Genomic DNA, 27,480 nt, shown 5'->3' with positions numbered 1-27,480 from the left:
CTCGCGGCCCGGCCCGGCCCGGCCGGACCGCGCGGCGCCCGCCCCCGGCCGCGGCTCACCCTGAAATGCTGGTCCCGGTACTGGCTGAGTTCGGCGTAGGAGTCGCTGCGCAGGATGCTCAGCGTGCCGCCGGAGCTCATGGCGGCGCTGCTCGGCCCGGCCCGGCCGTGCCCAGCACAGGACGAACCGACGCCCCCTGGCCCGGCCGCGCTGCCGCGCCGTCCCGCGCACGCGCCCCGCGGCCGCGCAGCCAATGGCGAAGCGATGCGCGGCTCTCGCGAGCGCGGTGGGGCGGGGGTGTGCGGCACCTCTCGCGAGAGCCGCGGGACGCCCCGCGGGCGGGGGCGCTCGGGCGCCGGGTCTCGCGAGAGCGGCGGCCATGGCGCTGCTGCGGGCGCTGCTGCTGCTGCTCTCCAGCCCGCGGCTCGTGGAGCGGCTCTCGGAGTCGCGGCCCATCCGCGCCGCCGCCCGGGTCACCGCCAGCGCCCTCACCCGCGGCCAGCGCGACCTGGCCCCGCGCCTGCTTCGCCTGCGCGACGCCTTCCTCGCCGAGCTCAAGGACGGCGCCCGCGCGCGGGGGTGGCCGTGGCCGCGCGGGCCGGGCCGCGGCCGCCGCCCCGGATCGGCACCGTGATCGCCGCTTCGAGCGGGAGGCAGCTGCGGACAGCGCCGCGGAGGAGACGGGAACCGCCGCCGCTTCCCTGCGCCGAGCGTACGGAGCGCGTTGGAACCGGCGGGTGAAGGGGCCCGGGAGCCGCTCCGGATCCCGGCCGTGCCCGGGCTGCGGACTGGACGGTGCGTTCCTCATCGCGTGGCCTGGAGCGACTCCTCGGGAAAGCATGAACACGGGAAGCTGCTCCTCATCGGTTTCATGGATTTCCATTTCAAAGACCGTATACACGTCCCACGGTTCTCAGGAACAAGCAGACTCACTTTATAATCACCCACAATGCTGTGAAGATTGTCACTTTAAGCGCTTGATAAGAAACTTGAAATAAAATCACAATTCTCACAGGAGTACCTGTAACAATGTCTGTGTATACAGGAGTAATACTATATATTTGATACAGTTTTGTTACAAAAAGGGTTTTAAGTGATGATGATGGACAGGATAACGGACATCTTACAGGAAGGTAAAAGAGTTTCAGTAGCTATCCTAAAAGCACACCTCAAGACTATTGTAGCAAGAAAGGTTTACAGAGAAAAAAATGACCCATAGAGCCATTCTACATATAAATGAAAATACACATATATAATGGAAAATGATGCATCCATCACGTATAATGCCTAGGGCAGGTTTGCTTAAGACACTGTATCTGATGACATCTATGACACTACAGCAGTTATCCTTCCTTCAGAGCATGTTTCACTGTTTGATCCAGCTGAGTAGAGATTCAGTTAACTGGAGAGGGTCATTTCCACTCCTTTTATCATCCCAGATGAGAAGAACCTTGTACTTTGTCTGAGATACAGTTTCCTGCATTGCTGGTAAAATGAAACCTCCAGCATGGATGGAGAAACTGCATCTACAGTGTAAATTCAAAGGTCTGGCTGGCAAGACAGAAGCAGTATATTGTTAATGTGAGCTGGTATTTGTAGTCCCGGTTCTGTTGCTGGCTCTCTGCAAGTTACCTGTGCAGTGGCAGAGAAGTCATCATCCCATGGGAATGGTGCTCCATTACATCCCCCAAGAGTTTCAAGATGCACCCCACTCAGACTGCCAAAATTCGTAAGTTTTGTGAAAATAATGTTCAAGATTTAAGTTGTTTAAGAAAGCTGAAAATGGGAAGCAGGACATGGAGTACCAGCTGTGGCACACAGTTGTGTTGTCCCAGTGTAAGAGAGCAAAAAAAAAATTAACTTGGAAAATACATTTGCTGTCACAATGCTTTCACAACTACTTACTCTATTTTGTGAGTTACCAGTACAAAGACAGGCACCTTCTCTCCCCCTGCCTCCCCCCAAACACGCTCCTTTAATTTACAGGCAGGCAGCAGTGAAGAGTGAAGGATGTGGGATGAACATACAGGCAACACAAGACAAAATGCTTTACAAGAGAACAAGAGCTATGTTCCTTAAACATCTAGGTCATACCTATAGCTTGCAAAATACAGGCAAATCATTCATACATTCATTTTTCCTAGATTCTCCTTAGAGCCTGGCATCAACCTGTATTATTCTTGTCTCTGTTGAAAACCTGGCTCTTAAGACCTTATGTAAGGTGGTGTGGGTGAAGAACTGCCAGAAGCATTACCACCTTTGCGAGCAGAAATAATTCAAGTGTCAGATTTGTTTCGGAGAGAGAGGCTTGATCTACAATGCATGTGCCAAGTCAGGATGTTTTGGATCCAGAAGTTCACGTAGGCAAAACCAAATATTGTAGGTCATGCTGTGCTATTGAGCATATACATCATTGTCAGCTGAAGCCCAGTTGTTGATGTCCAGTTTAAAAAGAGACTGCTCTCCAGTGGAAAGCCAGGATAGGAGCTGTCATTGCCACTGAGCTGATATAATGGGGAGCAGTCAGTGCACGGGGAGGGGGCGCAGGGGATGCGGCTCCTCCCTCGAGGCTGCCTTCCCTCCACTGCAGCAGAACTGGGGGATCGCTGACCTGTGCAGAGCCCGTTCGGAGATGCATCTGGTCCAATGGCACGAAGGATCAAATCCCTCCCAGTTATCCGCTTTCTGTCTACGCAGCTCCTCCATCCAGCTCCCGCAGGACCTGTCATGCACTCTGCTGGGGTGACAGTCGTGACAGAGCAGCGACGGCTGCGAGACGAGCGGCGGGAGTGCGCAAGGGAAGGAGTGCCCGAGCTGCAGCCATGCAATACCACACACGCTTAATGGCATCATGGTGCTGCCCTCCCGAGCTGCCCAGGGCGGTACGTGGGTAGCACATTCACGAGGATGGAACTGTGGCAAGAAAGGCTAAACAAGCAAAGCTTGGATTTTAGGATTTAGCACAAGTATTTAGGCTGAAGCATCCTCCATGTTCTAAATCAGATTCTGCCAGATCAGTGCTGGGGATTTTTCAAGACGGACCCACCCAAGGCAGTGGTGACTGCAGTCTGGTCTAATGAATTTTTAAGAACATAAAATAAAAGATTACCGAGTCAGACCAGCTTTTGTCTAATACTGTAACCTCTCTCCAGCAGCTGAATTAATGCCTCTTATCAGTAAACACCCCACAGTCCCCAAACCCTGCCAGATTATAAGAGCTTTCAAAAATAAACCTCACATGGAAATAGCTAAGCTTCAATCCCAGTTTTGGTGGGCTCTGAATTCATCCTCTCTCATCAGGAGAATTACAAAAGTTCGTATGAAATACCACCAGGTTGAGTAAGTCAAATTTTAAGCAGATTCTGTCCAGAACTGGCTACCCTAAGAGTGTGAGGAATGGGAGTAAAGAGATATGGGAGAGCTCCCAGTGCCGCTGCTGATGCTGAAAGGGGGGTGTATGAAAGAGGAAGGTCTCACACCACCATCAGACAGTTCTCAAATGAAGTAAAGGACTAAAACTGTGTTCTCCTAAAATCTAAAGGCTCTGATGATCTCTGTTTAGCTCAAGGATGTAAAGTCCTAACTGACTCCTCCAATTTCCACTGGCTAGGACAGGTATTTGTGGTGGGTCTTCCATTGATAAGTGAGGAAATATCAAAGTCTCGTTCTTGAATGAGACACCACATTTCGTAATTGTGGCTCTGACAGTACCAGGGATTATAATAAAGATGTGACAGTCACTGCAGGTAAAATTGCTTGCTCGCTGCTGTACTGTCTGGCAGAGGGCTGCTTCTCCAGCGCCAGCCATGTCAATGACTTCCACATGCATGTCTGTCTTCTTGATATTGAGCAGAGACCTTGGAGGCATGTAGGTGTGTGCAAAGAGCAGAGTGTAGTGCCGCGGATGGCTTGAGGACGCTGGAGAATGGATGAGCTGCTCCAAGTGAAACAAACAGGGAATGAGCCCTCCCTGGTGCAAGCACCCGAACAGAAGTGCCCCCAGAAGGTTGAACAGAACAACGAGGAGTTTCCATTTCACAGCTCTGTTTGGTGAGGCGCTGAAGAGGACCAACGGCAGGATGAGAGGGATGAGAAACCGAGGCTCCTGGTGACTGAACAGGGAGAGAAATGCCAAAGGAACAAAATAAAACAGCAGCAACGTTGGACTGCCCTCGGAATGCACCAAGAGCCCAGGCAGCCCACGGCAACACCATCTGACCAGCATTAACTGGTGGACATATTTCTTTAGCATTTTAAAGCCAGCACCGACGGCCAGAATATGTAAGATACCAAACAGCATTACTCCATTGACTGTAAAATGTGTAACTCGTGGGTGACTTCCATGCAGTGCAAGATTATGAGGATTAAGATTATAGCTGAGAAAATTGAAAGGGGTTACTACCATTTTGTCATGTAATTGAACGATTACATCAATTAGGCTGCTCTTGTTAGTGCTGTAGAGGTTGTCTAAGCTCACGGAGGTAAAATAGAAGGTGTCAGCAGTTATGAAAACAAAAGCAGTAAAACATGCATATAGGATAAACTTCAAGAAGTGGTTTATGAGAGTTTTAATGCTCTTTTGAGAGTCAACAATTAAACCGGCCCAGTAAAGCAGAGGCATTAGCGCAAATGCCAGAAAGGTTGGCCTGTTGAAAAACCCAGCAGATGTTATGACACCTATGAGAGAGCTGCTTGTAGGCTCTGCTGAGCGGCCACTGGACTTCCTTGAAGAAACCAGTACCATGAGAAGAGCAAAGAGAAGTCCTTCGAGTGTGTTGGTAAATGTTCTTGTATAAAACACCAGCGTGACATAGGATCCAGCAAGAAGTACCAGCGCTTTCCACGGATCTGCTCCCCAGAAAGGGGCCAATCGATAAACACTATAGTCGAGTATGAAAGAAAAGATTGTAAAGAGCAGGCGAGGAGATACAAGGAGAGTGTAGCTGTTGATGCAACTTGAACATATGTCCAACTGCTGCAAAGACTTGATCACCCAGTACGTAACTCCTGATGTCATTAATGGGAAAACAACTGTTCTGCAAGGAGAGTTGGAAAGGAACTCCCATGGATAATAGACCTGTAGATTTAAAATATCTCCTACAAAGGAAGAGGAAAATACATATAGATAAAAAATACATATAGATAATATATTTTATTCAGTAATTCAGCATTAGGGATACAACTTGGTATAAGAGGTATCACAATACAGAGCAGCTCCTAAACTTTAAAAACTGGTGTCAACCTTGACATTTTTAGGAGCGTACCATTAATTTTTACAAAGCGTCGAGAAGCCTTTCACAGTAATGTGGTTCGAGGCGCCACTCGCTGTGAGAGAACAGAGCAGGAACCCACCCACCCGGCCAGCCCTGCGGACCCTCTCCTGCCCGGCTTGCGGGACTCGCTGTGTGACAGAGCGGGATCCCTCGGGAACACCCGCCTGGCCGGCGGTGCGGGACACAGTGCCCGTGGCCGCGCCGCTTCGCGTTCCCTCGAGCCCACGCGGGACCACCCCGTCCCGGGCGCACGCCCTACCTGCCATGACCTCGGGTGCCTGGAAGAACTCGTCGGGGTGCAGGTACCCGCTCTGCGGCAGGAGGCACCAGCCCGCCCGCAGCGCCGCCAGCAGCACCCACAGCGCCCGCGCCACCATGGCGGCCCCGGCCCCTCACGCCGCACCACCAGGGGGCGCGCGGCGCACGGACGAGGCGCCGCAGCGGGAGCGCGGCCCGCATGCGCGGCTCCCCCCGCCGGCTGAAATCCACGGGATCCCGGGATCAATGAGGCTGGAAAGGGCCCCGGGATCACCGAGTCCAGCCCGCGGCCCAACACCACCGTGTGAGCCACACCACGGCACGGAGCGCCACGTCCAGTCCTCCCTTAAATACCTCCAGGGACGGTGACTCCACCACCTCCCGGGCAATCCATTCCAGTGTCTAATCACCCTTTCTGTGAGCTCCTCCTGATGCCCATCCTGAACTCCCCTGGCACAGTTTGAGAGTATGAGTTCCATGAATACGTTCTCTCGTCCTGTCACGGCCTGGGAGAAGAGCCCGACCCCCACCAGGTTGCTCCCTCCTGTCAGGGAGTTGTAGAGTGGGACAAAGTCACCCTGGAGCCTCCTCCAGGCAGAACACCCCCAGCCCCCTCAGCTGCTCCTCATGGGACTTGTGCTCCAGACCGTTCTCTGGGTGCATCCCAGCATTTCAATGTCCTTCCTGAGCTGAGGGCCCAGAACTGGACACAGCACTCAAGGTGTGGCCTCACCAGTGCCAAATGCAGGGGACAATCACTGCCCTGATCCTTCTGGCCACACTATTCCCGATACAGGCCAGACAGGATGCCACTGGCCAGCTGGGCACACGCCGGCTCCTGTTCAGCTGCTGTTTCTGACCAAAAGCACAAGGAGAAGAAACACAGCGGGGCTGCAGCTGGGCACAGCTTGCCCATAGTCATGGGTTTGAGTGCTGGGCACGGCGTCACTGCTCCCTGCACAGACACACTCACCCCACTGGGCACAGCCGGGGGCTGGGATCAGTCTGTGTCCCACTCCAGCCCCTGTTACTGGGAGCAATGGAACAGTGGGCAGTGAAAGGGAAAGGCAAATGTTCATGTCCCAGAAAAGCAGTAGTTCAGCTACCAGGCTGGTTAAAGTGTGATTACTTTTCATGTTTATTTGCTATTTTCACTTATTTACGTAATTGCTATCTGGCTTTACCAGGTTTTTATTACACTAAATATCTGTTCATCCCAGCATCATGAGGTGGTCTCTACAGTCAGAAGGACAGTGCCTGCCAGCAGCACAGCAGTATCTGTGGTTAGTGCAGCTATGGATAAAAATAAAACCTGAATACTACAGCCAGTAGAAATGGCTACTCAGAAGTGAAGTACTTTGTTTCACCTACAGCAAATACAAATTTCATGCACAAGGCATTGCCCCATGTAGAAGGAGGACAGTTCTTGATGAAGGCTGCATCAAACTGAAGATCACAGGACATCTCTGGCCAGCCATGAGAGCACTGGGTGTGGAAAGTCAGTAAGCTCAGTGGATGCTCACGTTTGGCTTTGTTCTTTTCTCTGTCAAAGGGTAATCCCCCTTCCAGTCTCTCTGGGCTTCTTTTTCATCCAGTGACTTTGGAAATTTCCCCTACTTTCTTCTGATGGAAGGTAGAAGACTTTGTCCATGGCAGAAGCTGGACTGGTCTTTATTCACAGCCTGTCCATTCTCTGTGCACTTACCTCTGTGGCAGCGGAGCTCAGGAGAAACAGAGTAGGATGGGTAAAGCAGGGATGTGGAGTATAAGCATAGCCAGCCAAGAGGCCACTAGAGAGAGAATTCACTACACAAGAGAGTTTTGATATTGCCTTCCAAAAAAAAATTCTTCTACAGGTCAAAAACCCTGAATCCATCTAACAGTTCTTGGGAATCCTGGGTGGTTCAGTATCAGCAACAATGGCAGAGATGCTCCAGTTTTAGACTGATCTTGTAAACCATGTTGATACTGTATTGCTGGTTTCTGCCCCAAATTCCACCCCATCCACACAGACAGGGGCAGCTTCCAGCCCTACCCCACTCCCTGATGAGCAGATGCTGTTGGCACTTGCTCTGCAAAGAGGCAGGAAGAGGCATTCACATGGTAGCACAACATGTTATCCAGAGAGCAGCTTTTCTGAAGAGAAGGTGGCAGGGCAGAGGTGGCCTGGAAGTTCCCACTTGGACTGTGTTAGTCCAAGCCTTGTATCTGACATAAAACAAGCAGGGGAATGATAGTAGCCATGAGTAAGTACTGTGTTATCTTATTACCTGCCCCAGAGCAATGGGGTGTTTGCATCCCTTCAAGGGACTCAATATATTCACTCCCCAGCCATTCTGTGTACGTTCTCCTCTCTTTCACTGGCACAATCTCAACAGTAGAATCCTTAAAAATCAAGTCTTTTCCCTGAAAAGTTGAAGAATCAAACATTTTGAATCCATTTCCATTGCTGCTATTTCCAAAGTAGACCTGAAAATAATGAAAAATTCTCAGCATTTTGCAAGATGAAGTGCTACGTTTGTGTCATACAACATGAAAGATGACAGGAACCGTTCTGTAGATGAAAAATTCATACACAATTGCAGAACCTCTCTTACGCGTTTGCTTTTAGACGCTCCAGTAGATCAGATACAGGATTCTGCCACTGGCAATTACAGGAACAGCATTTGTTATTTTGTGTTTTTTGTTACTATCTGGAAAAAGAGCTGTAAGTTTTAAAAAATTCTCTTGCCTCAATATTGTTACGCAATATAGGGTTTGGCTGCCCAGGAGTTACAGACATGACTGAAGCCTAGCACAGAGATATTGCTCAGTCTCGATTTTGAACTAATTAACTTCAGGATGGAGAAGAAGGAACCTCGCTGTGGCAGCCAGGCACACTCTGCCTGCCTGGTTTACCATGTGCATGGCTGCAAACCCAGCAAAGTTCTACTGCATTTCAAGGAAAATTCCAGAATGGAGAAGCATTGGCACAATGCAGAAACAGGGGACAGCCATGGGAGAACACCTTAAGCTCCAGCGAAATTACTACTGCAACCAGTGGCTGGGCAAAAAGTTGAAATCCCTTGTGCACCAGGGTGGTTTTACTGAGTGAGTTACATGGGCTGTACTTTACCTTCTCTGTCACACTCCCAACAGGGCTGTGCACTGTGCACATTCTGCCAGTGCCATGAGGCAGGATATGGCAGTGTGGTCCTGTTGTCTTTATCCTTGGACTGTAAGACCATATATAACTCCCCCCAAAAATAAATGGATTATTAGTACCTGGGCTCTGTCCAGCAGTCCATATAGAGCAAAAACATTGACATCTGGGTGAACCATAACGGCCTGAGCTGGCACCTGAGCCAGGTGACAATTGGCAAACTGGGTGACTTCAGCACGGGCACCATTTGGACACAATAACTGGAAATCACTGGACTTCAACTTTTGGGCCCAACTAGCACTGTTTTTTCCTGAAAAAAAGAAACTGGTCATTGTCAAGCAATTAATGCTCTAAAACAAGAAAAAAAAATAAACCCTGAATTATAATATAGAGACATGTAAAACTAAGTACCATCTGTATTCTCAAACACTGTCGAGTGCTTCACAAAGGCCACATCCCCAGAATCCTCTACCAGGCACCTAAAGGAAGTCAAAGATATAAATGCTTTCAATTCAAAATGCTTTAGGTGAACTACATTTTTTTAATAACTCATAGGTTTAGAATGCAATTTTTTTTACAGGCATTCCTGAAGGGAAATGTACTGGACCCAAAGTTAGTAAGAAAAACCAGAGAAATTTAGCATCTTAGATGGGGAGAAAAGCAAAAAAAAAAAAATCTGAATTACAAATTTCAAGAGTGGAATAGAATAGAAAAAAGTTATTAAAAGCAGTGTGAAAAACAACAAGACCAATATTAGATGAGTACAGAAATAGAAGATCTGTTATGTGATATTCAGTGCAGCATTCGCAGCCCTTTACATTGGAGATCTCCAGTTAATCTAATTGCAATTTCCAAGCTAATTGTTCAGAACTAAGTTCAGTTTCTTCTAATTTTCTGAAGCAGAAATAGCCCATCATGCCAAGGGACCCTAAAACCATCTCCTCTCCTATGTAGCTTATTCTATAAGTGTTTTCAAGGAGCATTTCCTAAAACAAAATAATGGAACCAATGAAACAGATGTAAAGCTGTAACTGTGTATGGCTTATGCAGTACAAAATACAAGAGGAAGTTATGACTGGTAACAGTTACCCAAAATATATATATTTTAATTGCACCTAGTTTAACATCAACAGTTCTAATCAAAGGTGATAAGTCACAATGTGGCTGATACAGTCAGACAGAGAACAAGGACTCAGTGGGGCTATTCAGTGCATTTCCCCATTAGAAAAAGCTTTCCTAACACATTTTTCAGTACTCTGTGCAGTTTAATTTGCCCCAGACAGTGGGATATACACAAATTGAATGGCCTCTCACACCTCTATCAATTTAGTCTGCAGACAGCCAGAGTTGAAGGAATCTGGAAATCTGAATTTTAAGTCCATCTCAAATGCCTTCCATAATTCATTTTTCTTTCAGAGGGGATCATGTAAGTGTCACAGACAGACCTACCCCTACCTTGTAGAAGACTGCAGTCCTCCATTTTTCCACCCAAATTCTCCATTTTAAATACTTAAAACTTCCCACATCTCTCAATGAATTAAGCATCTTCTCCCGTAAAAACAAAAAAAGTGATCTCCATATAAAGTTAGACTGTATGGGCACTATTATCAAATGCACAATCTTAAGAATTACGAGCAAGGGTCCCACAGCCTGTAACAGCATTTGCTGCTCATTCATCTCATGACTGGGAGCTGGCTCTGTTAATCCATGAAGTACAGCAGAGGATCTGGAGTTTGCCTGCAAGGCTTGTACCCAGCAGAGCATCTGGACTCAACTAAATAGATTTGCAAAAAGTAGCTATCAAAATCTAACACTTCATTATTTACCAGGCAGCTGCTGTTGAAATCTCTTCCCTGAAGGGAAAAGGTGGCTTTCTATGAGCTGTTACATGCACCATTTCCTTCCAAGGTGAAGATCAGGAAAAGGAAGTGCTCCTTCCATATCTAAGAATTTCACAGTCTTTGGGGATGGCCCCATCTGAACATGTACACTGTTGCACAAAGTACTTGTTCCATTTTATATTATTCTCCCCCCTCTATTTTTAACATATTTTGTTTTGAAGAGGATTTGGTAATTGAACATTGGCCATAGCTGTTTGTGCTGTACAGAAATCTACCTTCAGCTACAGCCACCAGTGAATCAGAGTAGTGAAGACACACTCCAGGATCCCTGTCACAAGCCTGTCACAACAGCAGCCAGATCCTGGCTATTGTGTGTCTGCTTCCCTGCTAGAGCTGCCTGTGGATGACCTGCCCATCCAGAGTGGCAGACTCACTGTCCCACTAGATTTACACAAGACTGGAGGCCAGCAACAATCTACTTGGTGCTCACAAGGAGGGTGCTCTGTGCAGACATACAGGTTGGGCTGTTGGCCACCTGGATGTCTGCAAGGCAGCGGCAAAGGCTGTGACATGAGCCAGTGTAATGCCTTATGCCAAACCTGCATTGGTGACGACATCTGGGGACACACATCCCACCTCATTTATGGCACCTTCTGCAGCAACAATAACCTCTGTCTGCTGACTGGGATGGAAACCAGGTGCTCCTTGCATTTTGGCAGATTGACACACTGAGTCACAGCCATGGGTACCAGTTACCTGAAGGCTCCGCTGTAGCTGTAATAGCGCTCTTGGCTACTTGCACTGCATTTGTTGTTTCCACTCTCATCTCCAATACACAGCTGACAGAGCTTTGCTGGGTAATTGTCCTGCTCAGCTGAGGGCACACAGCTGGCAGAGAAAAACTCACTCACAGCTGGGGGAAGACAAAACCAACATAAGGAGTGAAAAGTGTGGGCTCTTCACAAAAAAAGGCAGATACAACATCATGAAGTTATAACCAATGCAGGTTTCAGTAGAACAATAGAAATACAAGTTACAGCTGCCTTACTGGAATTCACAAACTAGAACTTCTAAAGTATTTTTAGAGCACTGTTTAGCTGACTATGTAATGAAACCAAAGAGGTTCCTAGGTGATAGATAAGAAGTAGGCAAGCAAAATTAGAATGTGGAGTTCCACGTTTACAGATCTTTTTTCTTGTTGTGCTACATTGTTTCATTACCTAATGCAATTAGAAAATAAATGCAATAAAATCCTGGAGAGGGGCACAGGGATGTATCATCGATGCTCAGGATAATGGGGTGTGCTGGGGGAGCAGTCAGGGAAGTGAAGGTTCTCCTCTGACATCTGTGGCAAGCTCTGAGCTCCTAGTGTTAAAAGGACATGGACAGAGCTGATAGAGTGGAAGGACAGCAGGATGCTCAGAGGGCTGAAACACAACTTGCATTTACCAGGTTGAGGGCTGGATTTGGTCAGCCTGGAGATAAGACAACTAACAGTGTATTGTTATCTTCATCTACATAGTGGGTTTTTCAGGAAGACAGAGCCAGTGCCTTCTCAGGGGTGCAGAGCAAAAGGATGAGAAGCAACAGACTAAAGTTATGAGAAGGAAAATTCTGATTAGATGTAAGAAAAGAAATCATTTGTACCAATGATGGTCAAGTAGTGGGACAGGGTCCAGAGAGGTTGTGTGTAATCTCTGTCCTAGGACTTAATCATAACCTTCCTGGACACAGACCTGAGCAATATGAACTACCAGACCTTTTATAGAGTTCCTTGGAATAGATGACCTCAAACTGTCCCTTCCAACCTAAATTAGCCAATCATTTTGTGATAAAGGAAAGGAATACTTTTGTGTTAGATGTAACCTTCTTAGACCCCTCCACTAGTCCACAATGGTGGCAAACTTAAAATTTCAAATAATTATATTAAAAACACAATACTCCTTCACAAAGAGATATGATTAATATAGAGCTATGAAATATCAAAAACACTTCCCTAATTTAAGTTTATCATTAGACTGTTACTATTTTTTGATATGTATTACTGTTGTCTTACCTTGAGGAACATTACAGTCTCTGTTCTTAATAATCCCCCTCTTAATTAGTACACCAATGGGAATATTCCATCCAGCATTTCTCCCCAGTCCTGTGTGGCAGGACTTCTTCCCTCTCAGGTCACTGATGGTGAATGCATTGGACGCATTTCGTTTCACTAACACCACAGCATAGTATGCATTGCTGCTGTCATTAGCTTGTAAAATAAAAAAAGAAAAAAAAAAAAACACGACACATTACAGCTTCCCTTATGCATTCCCACAGCTTAGTGATCATCTGTGGATCCATCACACTTATATGGTGGCAACTTCAATTGCACCAACAATGTGCTAGTCAGGCAGCATGGATGTACATGGAATTACTCTTCACTTCTACTGCCTCACATTGCTGCATTCACCTCTGGTCTGTAAGCTGCTACTGCTGCACACCTGAGCTGAATCTACAGATAAGATGATGAAAGTGTTCTTGTTCCCACCAGCTCTTATAAATACATCCCTCTGAAAAACAATATTTAGGGTATAAGTAACTCAGCAAATCTGCTTCAAGAAGTTATTTTTATGTGAAAACTTTAAACCTGCACTAAAACTTCTCTGAGTTTTGCAGCAAATTTAAACTCTGCCTTAGTGATACTGTGGACACAAGTTCTCTTTTAATCAGTGACTCTGAAGCAGCCACATTGACAGGAAGAATTTGCTTCTAACTAGAACCTACTGTGCAATTTCTGTATTTTTGCTTATCTTAAAAATATTTTGACTTTGTGAATACTAATTTTTTCCACTGAAAATATTTTTTTTTCAGAATTCGAAAAACAAATGAAGAGGTACAAGACTCAAAATTGCCAAAGACTCAACCTGGTCCTGCAGCAGGACAGATCAAAGTACCCTCACTGCAGAAGCTCATCTCATATCCTCCTCTAACCATGATGTGAGGGCAATAACTCTTATTTCCTTTGAAAACAGCTTTCCCAACAGGGCTGGGAACAAAAGACTCTGTTTTTAGTACCGTTTTCAAACAACCTGGGAAAAAAAAAGTCAATATTTATGTTTCTGGATCTTCTTACCAGAGTAACTTTCTCCAGCAGCTGGTACAAGGCCATATGTCTTCCCAGCTGTGTAAATATCAGCTCCACCCAGAACTACAGCATCACTGTCCTTTCTCTGAAAGATAAAATATACGATTTCTGTGAAAAAACCCAGCACATACTTTCCCTGCTACAATGATGACACCTTTATGGTCACACGTGTGGCACCTTGAAGGGCAAGCCTTACAGCAAAAGAGCCATCACACTGCTAAAGAAAACCTCCCAAATGTGCATAAAGTGAAACAGGGACAGGAGATTTCACACACACAGGCTAGAAAAACAGTGCTCTCATCACAACCAAAGATCATCAGGGTTCAGGCTCATCCAGAGCATCTGAGCTTCAGATCATCTCCTTCAAATCTAGTGCTCCTGCCTGTCACCAAAGTGAATGCACATATCTAACCTCACCTACCCAGCAGAGAGCAGTTTCTGCTCATTTGGTTTATGGCACAAGGATTGTAGCAGCCTACCTGGATCAGCTCCATACACTCTTCCTTTGTCTTGGCTGAAATACACTGAATTGCTGGCTTTAAATTCTTTTTTCTGAAGGCAACGGCCATTTCACCACATTTCCAAATCTCCTCAGTGGATACAACACACCAGTTCAGGCTTTCTGGCACTGCTGCACAAAATTGAAAAGCAAATGCAACATTCACTTTCTTTGCAATACACAACAAGGATTGACACTGCCCACTGTCCCATGTGTCCCATACATGTTATTGAAAATATTTGCTTCTGTGTTGCTCCCCATCCCTCCAGCTCAGACTTACACCTGACCAGAACCAGGGCACTCCCTGACGAGCAGTTATGTACACACTGCAAACCTCTCCACAGCAAAGGAACAACAGTTCCTACAATTACTGACCATTGGAGTGCAGCAAAAAGCCACCCTGAATACAAGCTTCCTCACATATGACAGTCACAGAGCAATGCCCAAAAGAGAAAAATCAGAAAGGTGAGGGGCTTTGCCACAGCACAGATCACATCTGGGAGGCTCAGTTGCCAGGATTTTTAAGCTTCTTCAGGCAAAGATTCTTGCAAATTTTGTTTCTGACTTTCCCAGTATGTGTATCAAGTAATTTCTACTCTCTTCTGATAGCAGGAAAGACCAGAACGCTTCAATAAAGAACAACTGAGGGTTTCCTTCAGCTTAGGGAGGAAATCCTCTGCTAGGAATCCATTCATCCATTTTTATAGACTACCTGGGGATTTGTGCAGCAGCACATTATTATTTCCTCTTGTCAGCAGGTAAGAAATTAAGTACCAGGCAGCAGTAGCAGCTTACCAGATTAATGCCTCTCATACACCAAGAAAGGGTAGAAAATGCCTAAAAATGCCATTTTATAGTGAAGTTGGCCAATTTGCACAGGAAACTGTTCTGCAATGCAGTATTGTTTCTAGGTCAAAAAGTGACCTTTGCCCATGCTCAAAGATCAGACTGGCATCTTGCCATAACACTCCAAGAGTGAGAAGAAAATAAAGCGGAGTCAAGATGGTCTGTGTTATCAGCTATCTTTTTGCTTTTTTGGTTATAAAGAGGAATCTACAGACAACTTACTATTGGGGTTGCAGCTCAGAGCTTGCATGGCACGAAGATACTCATCACCCAGCCATGTCTGGTAATTCTGAGCTGTGATCGCAACAAGCTCTGTGGTGGCATCTCGGAACAGAAGATTTTGGGCACCGTAGACTGCTGAGTCAAACATCTGAAACTTGGCACCCACCCCATTAAATCTTTGCTGTAATGTTAAAGAAAGAAGCACATGTCACACATTGCTCTACGTGGGATGTGTGACATCCCATACACCTTCAAACCCCGCAGAGCCAAAGGTGCTCAGATATCCCATTTTCAGTCTGCTTAGACAGCTGGGAGAACCCTTTTAAAACACAAAGGAGCAATGAAGAAACAGCCTCCTACTTGTCCCTGGTTTAGGAGCTGGAAGAGAACTGTCCCGTCTGTGTCAGGCCGCACAACCACGGCCCGCGCGGGGACTCGGGCCAGGTGGCAGCTTCTCCACTCGGTCACGTCAGCTCTCCTGCCATCGCGACACAGCAGCTGGAAGTCCCGGGAGCGCAGCCGCTGGGCCCAGGAAGAAAGGCTTCTCCCTGAAACCAGACAGGATGTGCTTAAGGAACAGGTGGGGACGATGCTCCTGGCTCCATGCCTGCTCTAAGCCTCACTTGCACCCATCTTCTGAGCATCTCTGAACTATTCCTCACTGCACAGCATATCCTGTGCACCTTTGTGGTCCTGTAGTCCCGTAACATTTGTGAGACCGCACTGAGCTGTACTGGGGTCTGCAGCAGTATCAAGAGCATCCCTAGTTTAGGGTCATGTACAACATTTTTTTGGCTTTTTTTCTCCCAGGTCAGACATATTAAAGCAATGTTATGTTCAAGGTAGTTTTCACCTAGTGCCAGACAAGGCAGGTTAACTCACTCCTAGTTTCCACTGAATCCCTTGGCAGGCTGGAGCAATTTAACAGTCCAGGTCTATATAAAAAGATGTTTCTGTCTCTTTCCAGAAGCAGCTTAAGATTCCACCTTTCACCTTATACTGAAACTATCAAGCATTTAAAAAAAATCACTATCTTCTGGTGCACACCTCAGAGGGCACATCTGTTTTCAGATTTTATCTGTATTACAGCATTTTTTGCTGATTCCTCAATTCAAAATACATCAAAGATTTGATATTATACTGTCATTACAAACACCGTATTTCAGACCTTGCAGCCATTATTCAACAAGCTTCAGGATTACTCACCATCTGTATATTCAGGCACTGTGCTGTGCTTCACAAAAGCGACCTCTCCAGCATTTTCAGCCAAACACCTAATAAATATAAATCCAACCACAAAGAGGCATTATAAAACCCCTGTGCTCTGGCCACTGCCAGCTGACAGCCCGAGGGCTCTGTGCTCCGTTCCATCAGCCACAGACATTGACCTATTTCCTTGTGCTGAGAGTTTTGCTCAAGGCAGAGACTAGAGGCTGTTGGAGCATGAAGTAAACTATCATTGTCATCTGGTGAATATGAACAACATGTTCAGTGCTGCCTGGGACAAACACCATGACCTTCTTTGTCCAGGACAGTTCTGTGTCTAAGGCAGTCACACAGTCCTTTGGGGAATACGCAGGGAGGAGCAAGAACTTCTCATAAGCAAATTCTGCCCTTGTTAACGCTATGACTCGGGGACTGGGAGCTGCAACGCAGCACACAGATGGGAAGGAGGAAAATAAAGATTGGTTTGCAAAAATGGAGGGCAGAGCAACTCAATAATTCAGAGCAGCTAGGTGGGATAACTGAAATAGCCAAGTAGGGCAGGAGTTCAGCTCTCAGGCTCCAAGGATCATCAGGTTTCACTGGGAAAGATAAGTCAGTAAAGCTTGCTGAAACACTCAGATTGTATCAACAGCTGCTGGACCAAGCAAATAGCAGTGGGCTTTCCCTGCCCAGTATATGTGCTAAATATCCATTTGGTTTTAATATCCAGGTATTAATACCTGAAATAGTGGGTTAAGAATTACTTTTGATCAGTTAGATTAAAAGCATAGCTATCCTTACAAAACTATAGATTTTCTAACAAGATCAACTGAAAGCTGTAGTTTCAATTTCTTGTCAGTGAGGCCTGAACACGATGACTGTGGAGAGAGTACAGCAATAAAGAAATTGACAGACAGGATTTTTACCTGAAAGCCCCACTGTAGTCAAAGTATTGCTCTTGGGAATTTTGTTCACATTTGTTCTGTCCTTCTGAATCCCCTTTGCAGAGCTGACAGAGGGATTTGGGATAGCTCACACCATTTGCTCCAGGAACACAGCTTGCATTGAAATAGTCACTTACAGCTAAATGCAAAATTAGAATGAGGCATTTTTAGCAATGAATAAACAAGATCAATTTCATTTAACACATCCACACAGTACATCTCTAAAAAGATCCAGAAGGCACAAGTTATTTTCCTCTTAAAAGATAGTTTCCAAGTTTGAAACAACCAAAAACCCTGCAATCTTCATTAGACCTACATTATGATCCTACAAGGAGCATCAAAGTCAAAGAGCAACAGCTGAGTCACACATTTCTGTACACACACAGAGGGTCCCAAGACCATTGGGAGAGCATTGCTGAAGGGATCTTTGCCCTGTAACTCTTGCCTTTTGGAAGGTCACATCCCATTGCTGCCAGGTGCCCAGTGTCAGTGAGGTACCCCACTGGCACATCCCAGCCCGCAGTCCTGTTGATGCCCGTGTGACAGGAGCGCGCTCCCTTCAAGCTCGTGATGGTGATGTTGGAGCTTCTCTTTACCACAGCCACAGCATAATAGGAAGTTCCAATCTCTGCAGCACAGGAAGAAAGAGAAACAACCTGAGTAGCCCCACAGCAGCATTACAGTGACATACACTGATTTTTGGACTCTTGTGCCTGCCCTACCCACAAGGAAGTCACTGTGTTCACATCCTTGCTGAGACCCTGCTGACTGTGAATCAATGCACCCCATTACTTTTTCAATGTGAATTGTCTTAGTCCACAGGCAATCTGCTCTAACTTTGGAGGTCACTCTGCTTTGAAAGTGAGGTTCCTTTCAGAAAGAAGCTTTCTATGACTAAATATATCTGGATTGAATTGAAACCAATATAATTTGCTATACAGTGGATCTTAATTTTGTTACAGCAGAGTCAACTGATGTCTCTGGAGCATCACAGCTGATTTCATTCTCTTTTTTTTTACAGTTTAATATAACTCAGAGTCAAGAGCTGAGGGTTTGAAGTGATCATAAGGTCATTCAATCTGACTGTATTTAGATTAGAAATCATTACATTTCTTCCACTTTTCCCTGATTTGAGCTCATAGCCTGACTAATGGAGATAGTCAGCCTCTGGGTCCTGAGGCCTGTTTGGCTTGAGAAGCCAAAGTACAGGTCCCTCACCAGAGTCATGGTATGTTTAATAGGGTGGGGGGCTGCTGCACATGATCCAAGATCCTGTGGCCTGACCCCAACAGCAACTTTTGAAGACACCTTTGGCCAGGTAACACTAAGACCCAGCTACAAAACAAATCCAGCTCCATCTCACAATAGAGTGATGGGACAGTACTGCCAGCAAACTGCTTCCAGAGCTCTCCCTTCCTTTGCATCTTGAAGTTAGGGGGGGCATCATCCAGCTCTGAACTACACAAATTTGTTGATACTGAGCCCTTAGTCAGGATGACAAGTCACCACTGAATTATTGTCTCTGCCTTGTCAAAGCTTAAGGTCACCCAGACAAGAAGCAGAATCTAGCACTTCCTTTCTTCCAAGAGGTTATAATACATTAGTAAAAACAAAATCTAATTATTCTAATGTATAGGACTGAGAGATAAACCTAGTGGTTTATGCTTAGCAATTCATTAATATATAAAGTATGGAATAGAGAACACAAAAAGCAGAGAGACAGTAAAAAACAAACAAAAACCAACCCAACAAACTTATTACAGGAACAGCTACTCTGACCTAAATGCTTCAGGACAGACTTTGTCACAGCCCTGTGTCTCCTGTTTCCCCAGACAGTCTGTTACAAGCAGGAGCAACCAAGAGGGAAGCTGACCACTACCCACTGTTTTGAGTCTTCAAGAAGACTCCAAGTAAAATGCAAACAGAAAATCCAAGCTTTTTCTTATGCATTTTAAGTAATCTAAAAGGTATGTAGTTAGAATATACCTTGATCATATACTTCCCCAACTACAGGTTTCAGACCATGCTCCCTTCCAGCCTGGAAAATCAAACGGCCATCCAGGGTCACTGCATCTGCCAAGTCATCCTGTGCAGACACAAGGGCAGAATACATGTTAAAGCTTAATTATCAGTAGTTATCAACAACCAGAGTACCCATGCATTTAGAAGAGGCCCTTAGTTAATATACATGTGTGTTTTCTTTTTTCCAATTATTTTAAGGGCACACAAATTTCTGAACAACTCTTACCAAAAGAGATTTTAGACCTTCAAAACTGCCTTCCAGCAGAAGCAATGCAGAAACCAGCCCTGCACAATGATGGCTTCACCAGTCTTAACAGTTCAAAGGAACCTTAGAAATTGATGCTGCAGCTCTCTGCAGGATCTTAAAGCCCAGAAATTAGAAGTTTCATTCACCTCTGTAGCTTGTGCCCCAAAGCTTGATGATTTAAATAAAATAAATATATTCACATGTAGCTCAAAATAATATTTTTTGGGGCTACAAAATCTAAATGCCAAAGTGCACTCCAAAGCACCCTTAGAGCCTGCTGGCTTGTAGCTCAGCAGAAGCCAGACATGCATTTTGTGAGTGGGGGAGCAGGTGGCAATGGGTTCCTGAGAAGGAGGAAAGTATCTAAAGTATCTAAGTATCTAAGTATCTAAAAAGACTCCCAAACTGGGAGGATACAAATCTGAGGCATCCACTTTCAGGAAGATGTCCAGCAACACCAGGTATTTTCTGTTGACTGTAACACCAAGCTTGCTGGGATCCTGCTACAGCTGCAGGATTGCTCTGGAGAGCACAGGATGGGGCTCCCCCAGCAGCAGCACCAGGAGAACTGCTGTAACACCCCTGGCAGCAGAATCAGCTCCCTCTGTGTACTGAACCTATGGGAGCCAGGAGAGGGCATTTCACACCGAGACAAGGTACTGCCGAGAAAATAATCAGCAGTGTGGCATTTTGCATTTCTAAGATAATTCCAAGTTTCTTATCAGTTTGCTTAACCTCTGGTTTGGCCATGGAGGGGGTCATTTAGTTTCTCCATGCCTTGGGAGCTTGCAAAGCATGGTCAAAGCAGGGCTGGGACTGCCTAGCACAGCACAGCAACTTCCCACAGGCTGAACCACATAAAGAGCTTGAACATTTTTTAGGGGATTGTGTGAGAGCACAGGTAATATGTTGATGTTGACATCTAAACCAGATTTGAAGTTGCCATATAATTTGAAATCTTTTACTTGTTTGGCTTGAAGAAGAAAAAAGATTATATTCATTAATCAGTTGAAACAATAGATGTCCTGAGAATTCTTTCTCATGAATGAGAGCTGAACAAATCCAAGGGAACCTGAAGCGGACTTGGGTTTGGGAGATATTTGCATCTTAAAGAACAGACACAATCTTTCTGAATAACTAGATGTGATATTCCACTGGTGAGGGTCAGAGCACAGCACAGTGTAGGAATCAAATACAATCTGTGGTTCAGGAGGGACGCCTGACAGGAGAGAAGGTGGGAGTTAGAAGGTTCTTACCTTCAGGGAGAACAAAATGAGCTTCTAGAATTGGTGATGGACCAAAAGTAGAGCAGATAAAATGGAAAGGGCTGGCCACAGAAACCATGAGGTATCCTATAGGGCCATATTTTCAGAGGAAATAGCACTTTTCTGACTGAAAAACAGAATCTTTGCGCTCTGTTTAGACAGAGTCTCTAATAAATAGCTTTTGTAAAAATAGCACAAGACAAAAAACGTCTATTGTTGTTTTTAACATGAAGTAGTTTTCAGGCTACAGATCTCTCCTTTAAATAACACAATTATTGCTGAGGTGACATATGAACAGCAGCATGGGCATTTTTTTTCAGCAAGCATTTGCCAATAAATTTAGCAAGGGACTCACCTACAATTTTTTAGTAAGTATACATGTGATGGTAATTCTCTCTTCATTATTTTCAGAGGAAGTTTATTTCTGTATGTCACAACATTTGAGAATTACCTACCTAAGTGTTTTAAAGACCTGCTAAAAATCAGGCCTCGTCACATTCAATATTGTCAGATCCCCTAGTTAAATATTTAGGTATTTCTTAATTTTTACACACCTTCAATCAAAAGGGATTTTTCCTTTGTCCATGTGCTAACACATACACAGGTCTAAGTCCAAGTTATGCAGTTACAAAACAGCATCTGCCTCTTCAGCCACTGTGTCCTGCTCCCTTCTTGGCCTCAAGGATCAGAGTTCAGTGCAGATGCCAGCTCAGGGATTCTACACAGAGTAGGCTGGCTTGAATATTTAGTAGATTATTAGCACAAGGGGAAAAAAGCAAAAAGGAGATCTAAAGGACAAAGTCTTGTCTGAAGCCTTACAGTGAAAATTCATTTTATCAGAAAGCAACTTACTCCTGCTGTCTGCCTGCCTGCTATTTCCAATGGCTTGCAAATGCAATTCTGTGAGCTCTGTATTTCAGAAGCAGACACTCATCAGCCCTTTATATAGTCTGCTTTGCAGAATCTAATAGCTCCCTCTGTACAATGCAATCAGCCAAGTGGTTTGGAGAAGATCTGACATTAGAATGCCCTGGCTATTCCCAAGGTGAGATCCACATCTGCATCAGTATCTGCTCTCAGCATTCTTCAATAGAGCCTGACACCCTTGCTCAAGAACAGTAGTTATCAAGAGGCAATGAGGGAGTCTTAGGAGCCAGACAACCATTCTGCTTCACTGACCAAAATTACAAGATATCAGTTCTTGTTCCTTTTTTTCTAGCCACATAATCATCTGCCTCATCTCCCTTCAAACTATTCTTTCAGATCTCCTTTTCTTCCTCTGAACCTCTTGTCCTTGACAGGCTGCATCTCAACAAAAACCTGGTTCTCAGGCATATCTACAAAGAACATTCTTTATTAGCACAGCCAGCCAGCCTTCCCTTCCCCCACACTCTGCCAGTGATGACAACCATGATTACCTGCCTCCACACTTCTTCCAACATTCACTTTTTACCTCCTACCCCCTCCAAAGGAGGGAATTATTTTGCATACATAATCTTGCAAATTCACATGTTCACAGTCTTTAAAGCCTTCCCAAGAGGCACACTGGTTTTGGAAGCTGAGCACACTCTGGGCAGCTGAATTAATACAGCTTAATACAGAGGTTTGCCCTTTGCTCACCCCACTTGCTGCTTTGCCTTTCTCTTGTACTCAGTATTGGGAGATTTGATTTTGATTATACTCAGCTCATCTGTTTATACAGCAATTTCCATAACAGGACCCTGAAATGGGAGTTTGATCCAGAGTTTATCGAAATACAATCTACTTAGAGGCTAAGCAGCACAGTTTTAACTACTGTCTGCATCTTGTAGCTCCATCCCTTCTTAAATATCTGCTAAATAAATCTGACACAATTCCCAAATCAAAGATTACTATTTGGGAGGAAATACTTAAGACCTTAGCTGTGTTCCTACTGACTGGCCATATGGGAGCAGCCAAACAGATGACATGGGGCCATTCTGACATTCAAGTCCATATGTATATTTCTGTGCCTTTCTTAAAAAAGATATGCCTTGATTTGTCAGAGTCATGGATGCCAGGAAGCAGAGGGTCAGCTGCCTCTGCCACACACTCACCATACAACAGTGCACCTTGCCAGGGGATAATTAAACTAATGACACTGGTGTCACTCACAGCTCACCTTGATCATCTGGGTACAGTTAGCAGCTGACCCCCCTGCTGTACACTCCAGAGGGGGAAGGATGCCAGCCTCACTGAAGGCCTTGCTCATGCCATTACACTTGGAAAGTTCTGGTTCAGACACTGTGCACCACCGGACACGCTCCAGGCCGAGAGCTGCAAACACAGCACCAAGAGAAAATATTACAAAACCCATCTGAGCTTCTGCAACAGAGCTTACCATTTAGAGACAAACTTTCATTCTGCTTCTCCCTCCAAACAGAAAAAAATCAGGGCTCACTTCACTGTGAGTCCTTAGAGGTAATTCCCACTTTCATTCCAATTAACATGAATAATGAATTTTTTTTGGACTGACCACAAGATCAGACTGAGATACTGAAATTCAATGGCATTTGTTTCTGACATAAGAAATACAAGTACTATGGAATAGGTCAGGGCATCCAGACTATTTTAAACACCTTGCAGAATATACCATCTTAATCAAGTTAAAATCATGTGGAATTATTATTTAAAATTATATGCAACAAAACCAAAGAGACTATCCAAAGACAACTCTTGTCTTGAGTATTGCTAGTTAGTATTTGGAGTCCTGTACCAGCCCTTATTGGTCTGAATTAAAAAAGCAATCTTAGGTGCTCAAAAGCCTTGCCAATAGGCTTATTATGAAAACTAGAAAAGTAAACTTGGCCCTTCAAAACAGTCTTTCATAAGAGATCGTAAGCACAGTCAGGAAAAGGGGAGGTCAGAGCCATGAATGAAAAGACTCAAGTTGAGTAGTGGAGATTTCCATTAATTAGCAAAGAAAGGTGCCTTTCAGAGGCCCAAATGTCACCTTCCTAAGTGCCAAAGCTACAAACACTTGGTTGCTTTTGTAGGGAGAGGTCATCGTGCGCAGACAGTGCGGTGAGATGGAAACGCAGGCGTGGGACAAACAGGCACAGTCATTTTCATAAGCAGGGACACAACATTCCACTGCTTGTCTACAATTTCCATTTTTAAGCTGGAGTCTGCTGTAAACCATTTATCATGTGGTTTTCTAATACCTCTAAGTGGCCCTCTACGTCCCCCCCAGTGTCCTGCAGCTGAGATGCCACATGTGACTGTGCAAGTTAAAAATGACTCCGAGAGTGCCCGATAGTGCTCCGTGCACATCCGCTGACTTAGTGGCTGCAGACTAAACAAGACTGTTGATGCCAAAAGATCCAATACTGAAACAGAGGGTTTGGCTTGCTGCTCCTCTGCGACACAGAGCCAACTCTACTGCTGTCAACAAATACTAAGTCAGACTTGGAAAGCTTACAGGAAGTTTTCATGGCAGCATATGCCAGAAGAGGGAGAAACAACTGCCCACCTCTGAGTTGCAGGAATTCTGAGAACCAAGAGGGCTGGGAGAAAGACACAACAGGTCATGGTAAAAATACACTTCACAAAAACTTAATGTTTGTACTACCTCATCTGTTGGGGTGAAATTTTCACCATTAATTCCTTGGGAGTGGAAGAAAAATCCTGTTCTCCATTTTGAGGTTTTCTTTTTATAAACATAAGCAAAGAGAAATTAAACTGGGGGCTCAGCCTCTCAATGTGTATGTATACTAAGTGCTATTTTTCAGCCTCAGCATTCTGATTTTACATATAGACACAAAGGGGGTAAAGCATGAAAGTATGAAAAAATCATTAGCCATACACCTGAAACATAAAGTTCTTTTAGTTCTGTATTTCAGCCAAAATAGTGAAACAGCATGAATCCATTGGTCTTCTCCTCACTCATCAAAACCAAGTGTTAATTGGTCCCTTTCCAAATTGCTGAATTTTGTTGTTAGAGGAAAGTCAGATCTGGGCAATATTCTGGCTCCTTCCTTACAAGACAGCCAATCTGAAACGGGCCTGAGCACAGACAAGGCCTGCAGTTATCCTCTCATCCTACCACCAAGGAAAACCGGCTTAAAACATCAGGTCAGTGTCTGAACCCAAGTTTATTCTCAATTTTGGCCCTTCTGTATATCAGCAGATATATATATAAAGCTTAAAATGGCAGAAGCTGGAATCGTCTATTTGAAATAGGCTCAGAGTCCTAACACACCCATAATTATAACTGACAAACATCCCAATAACTCCTCAAAGTAATGGTACTACACTGTGTAACATCAAATGGCAATTTGTACAGCTACTACTACAGTATCAAGGGCTTTCAACAGAAAAAAAATTGAGAAAAAAAAAAGAAAATAATTAATGAGGACCATTTATTTTCTGAAGAACTGAAGAGTACTTCAGAAACAGCACCTACACCTCTGGTGAAATTAAAAGCACTCACCAATACAATTTGTGAGTGACAGGAAAAAGCCAACATGTTGCACAGAGCATGAGAAGTGAAATAAAGCAATTATTTCTATTTTTACAAAGTAAGTGTCATAGAACTGCTCATTGTTGTGAAAAACAGACACCACTGAACCAGAAATTGATTCAGTGCTGGGGAAAGAGAACATTTGACACCAATGAGTAAAGATATATCCATGGTGTTCAGTGCAGCCTTTTCTACTGCTTTTCTATTACATCCTCCTGTTTATTTTCCTGGCTATATAAGATTGGCTCTGAAGTGGTTCCAGTTTCCTTCTGCTCTCTCACATCACACAGAATTCTCATGCCACAGCAAAAGCTTTTGGAGGACACTTACCAGCATGAAAGAAGAGAAGATAGAAAACATTTCTGGAGCTCTTCATGGTGAAAGTTTTGGGATCTGTGATTTTTTCAGCCTTCAGAACTCCCAGAGATCAAGGCTCCTGCAAGAGTGCTCCCTCCAGCCTGGTCTTAGGTGAAAATCAGTTGTGTTCAACTGCAATTCAATGCACTCTGTTCAGCAACAAGCCCTGCTTACCTCGGCACGCGTCACCTCGTAAGGACAACAGGAAAAGAAAGCATGCCTCTCCTCACACTGCCTGTACACTTGGAAAAAACCATCAGACCTGGAAATTGCACCATATCTGAGGCACCAATGAGGTCTCTACTGCCTTGGCACCACCCACAGACTTCATTCAATAAATCGCTACACACCGGCACACAGGGGCGGGGCAGGGCTGTGCAACCACATCCTCATTCTGTGATCTGTGTATTCCCTATACCTGGGGCTCAGGAAGCAGGAGGAGATTCAAGGCAAGCAGTTTATCTGGCAGAGGAGACAGTCACTTGATGCCACATTCTCAGCATTGTCACGAATTGCTTAAAGCCATCATGAGAAGCCCAGGCTCTTACAACAGCAAAGCCTGTACACGCTACAGGTGGTACAGCACATGCTTAGCACACATTTCCTGAAATTTAATAGCAATTATATAAACCAGCTGAATCATTCTGACTTATTTTAAAGTTTAAGAGAAGGCCCAGGAAGGACTGTCTCCCAGAAAGAATCAAAACTGCTGACAGTAGCTCTGTTAAAAGCTGCTGTGAATTTTAGTGTAACCTTCACAGACCAACCCTCATTTGTGCTGCCCTTTTATTAATTTCTTATTAGTCAACGAACTGCAGCTGCCTGTAACACTTTTTTTAGATAAAAGCTGCTCAGAAACAGAAGGGCTGTGTGATGTGAGTCCTCACATCCAGGGAGGGCATAAGCCACTCATCTCTGTGCATCCCCCACCAGCCTGTACAGCCAGGAGTGTGGCAGGATGCCTCCAGCACTCATCAGCTACCTGACTGCAGTTTGGCAACTCTGACTAGCACCTGTAAGACAAGAGCTGAGTCAATTAATTGCTATTTCAATTTAGAATTTCAAAAAAACAGAGAATGATCCCTCCAGACTTTCTTCCCAAACAAAACCTTATGGCTGAACTCTGATTCTTGGCTCCCTAGACTATCTGGAATTAATCGTCCCTTTGTTGTCTTAAGTGTTAAAGAATAACCTGGTACCACTGGAGTATTTCCAAATGTTTTCAAGGACCCATTGCTCAGATCCTTCCCGTGCCCTTCCTACTGGCCAGATTAACATCTGAAGCCTTGTCTCCCTGATGTTTGCAGAAGGGTTTACATTCATATAGAGATGACAAGACCGACAGTCCTGGTACCAGTTGCTTAAGACTGCAAGGGCAGGATTAGTAAGACACGAATCTGGTACCAGGGCTCTCCTGTGGATCCTCTAAAGGAATGGTTCAGAAAGCAGAGGAGCAGCCTTTTTGTACAGAAGGTCTATTCCAAACACAGCCCCCTCTAAACAATCACACAAGCACAGTTTGTCAGAATTTAGATAATTTTTCTATTTCATTCTTAACTCTGTGTATCTGTGCTTTAAATTTCTTAACCTAGTTTTCAGCACAATACAGCAAAAATGCCAACAAGGAAATAATATAACTTAGAATAATAATAGAAGGTAACAAATACATCATCAAGCATGTGTCTGTATAGCAATTACAAATAGCTGGGTTATCAGGCAAGAAAAAAACCCAGAATGCCTTCACTGGACCA

General features: G+C 44.9%; 4 protein-coding genes across 10 annotated transcripts in view; 1 reads left to right on the top strand and 3 right to left on the bottom strand.

Moving 5' to 3' along the window:
• Nucleotides 1-245, bottom strand: part of NCBP2 (nuclear cap binding protein subunit 2) — a 39,531-nt gene extending 39,286 nt beyond the window's left edge. For all 6 annotated transcript variants that reach the window (XR_008438550.1, XR_008438548.1, XR_008438551.1 and 3 more), the window contains exon 1: nt 60-245. Coding sequence is in view for 2 of the 6 variants with exons in the window: in XM_053985968.1 (XP_053841943.1) it covers nt 60-140 (81 nt within the window). In the remaining 4 variants the exon portion in view is untranslated. The remainder of the gene's footprint in view (nt 1-59) is intronic.
• A 33-nt stretch (nt 246-278) lies between these two features.
• On the top strand, nt 279-1,017 carry NCBP2AS2 (NCBP2 antisense 2 (head to head)). The gene has a single exon (XM_053985970.1). The coding sequence runs from the start codon at nt 380-382 to the stop codon at nt 632-634; it is 255 nt and encodes an 84-aa protein (XP_053841945.1). The 5' UTR covers nt 279-379; the 3' UTR covers nt 635-1,017.
• Nucleotides 1,018-2,878: 1,861 nt separating this feature from the next.
• PIGZ (phosphatidylinositol glycan anchor biosynthesis class Z) lies at nt 2,879-5,656 on the bottom strand. Its single transcript, XM_053985965.1, has 2 exons — nt 5,533-5,656; nt 2,879-5,097 (listed from the first exon to the last, which is right to left on the bottom strand). Exons 1-2 carry the CDS (start codon nt 5,648-5,650, stop codon nt 3,536-3,538), a joined length of 1,680 nt encoding a protein of 559 aa, XP_053841940.1. The 5' UTR covers nt 5,651-5,656; the 3' UTR covers nt 2,879-3,535.
• Nucleotides 5,657-6,645: 989 nt separating this feature from the next.
• On the bottom strand, nt 6,646-25,912 carry MELTF (melanotransferrin). Of its 2 annotated transcripts, XM_053986758.1 has the most exons (16): nt 25,703-25,912; nt 23,033-23,187; nt 19,345-19,444; nt 17,804-17,986; nt 17,341-17,497; nt 16,415-16,482; nt 15,569-15,756; nt 15,209-15,389; nt 14,121-14,272; nt 13,630-13,726; nt 12,571-12,765; nt 11,271-11,427; nt 9,085-9,152; nt 8,796-8,983; nt 7,802-8,000; nt 6,646-6,824 (listed from the first exon to the last, which is right to left on the bottom strand). In XM_053986758.1, exons 1-16 carry the CDS (start codon nt 25,746-25,748, stop codon nt 6,754-6,756), a joined length of 2,205 nt encoding a protein of 734 aa, XP_053842733.1. In that variant the 5' UTR covers nt 25,749-25,912; the 3' UTR covers nt 6,646-6,753. The 2 variants fall into 2 exon arrangements, with proteins under 2 accessions (XP_053842733.1, XP_053842732.1); XM_053986757.1 differs by having other exon boundaries at nt 6,646-8,000.
• Nucleotides 25,913-27,480: the final 1,568 nt, after the last annotated feature.

The sequence above is a fragment of the Vidua macroura genome, chromosome 10, assembly GCF_024509145.1.
Source record: "Vidua macroura isolate BioBank_ID:100142 chromosome 10, ASM2450914v1, whole genome shotgun sequence".
In the NCBI taxonomy this organism is placed as follows: Eukaryota; Metazoa; Chordata; class Aves; order Passeriformes; family Viduidae; genus Vidua; species Vidua macroura.
The sequence above is the reverse complement of the archived record's forward strand: the minus strand, read 5'-3'. Positions and strand labels throughout refer to the sequence as shown.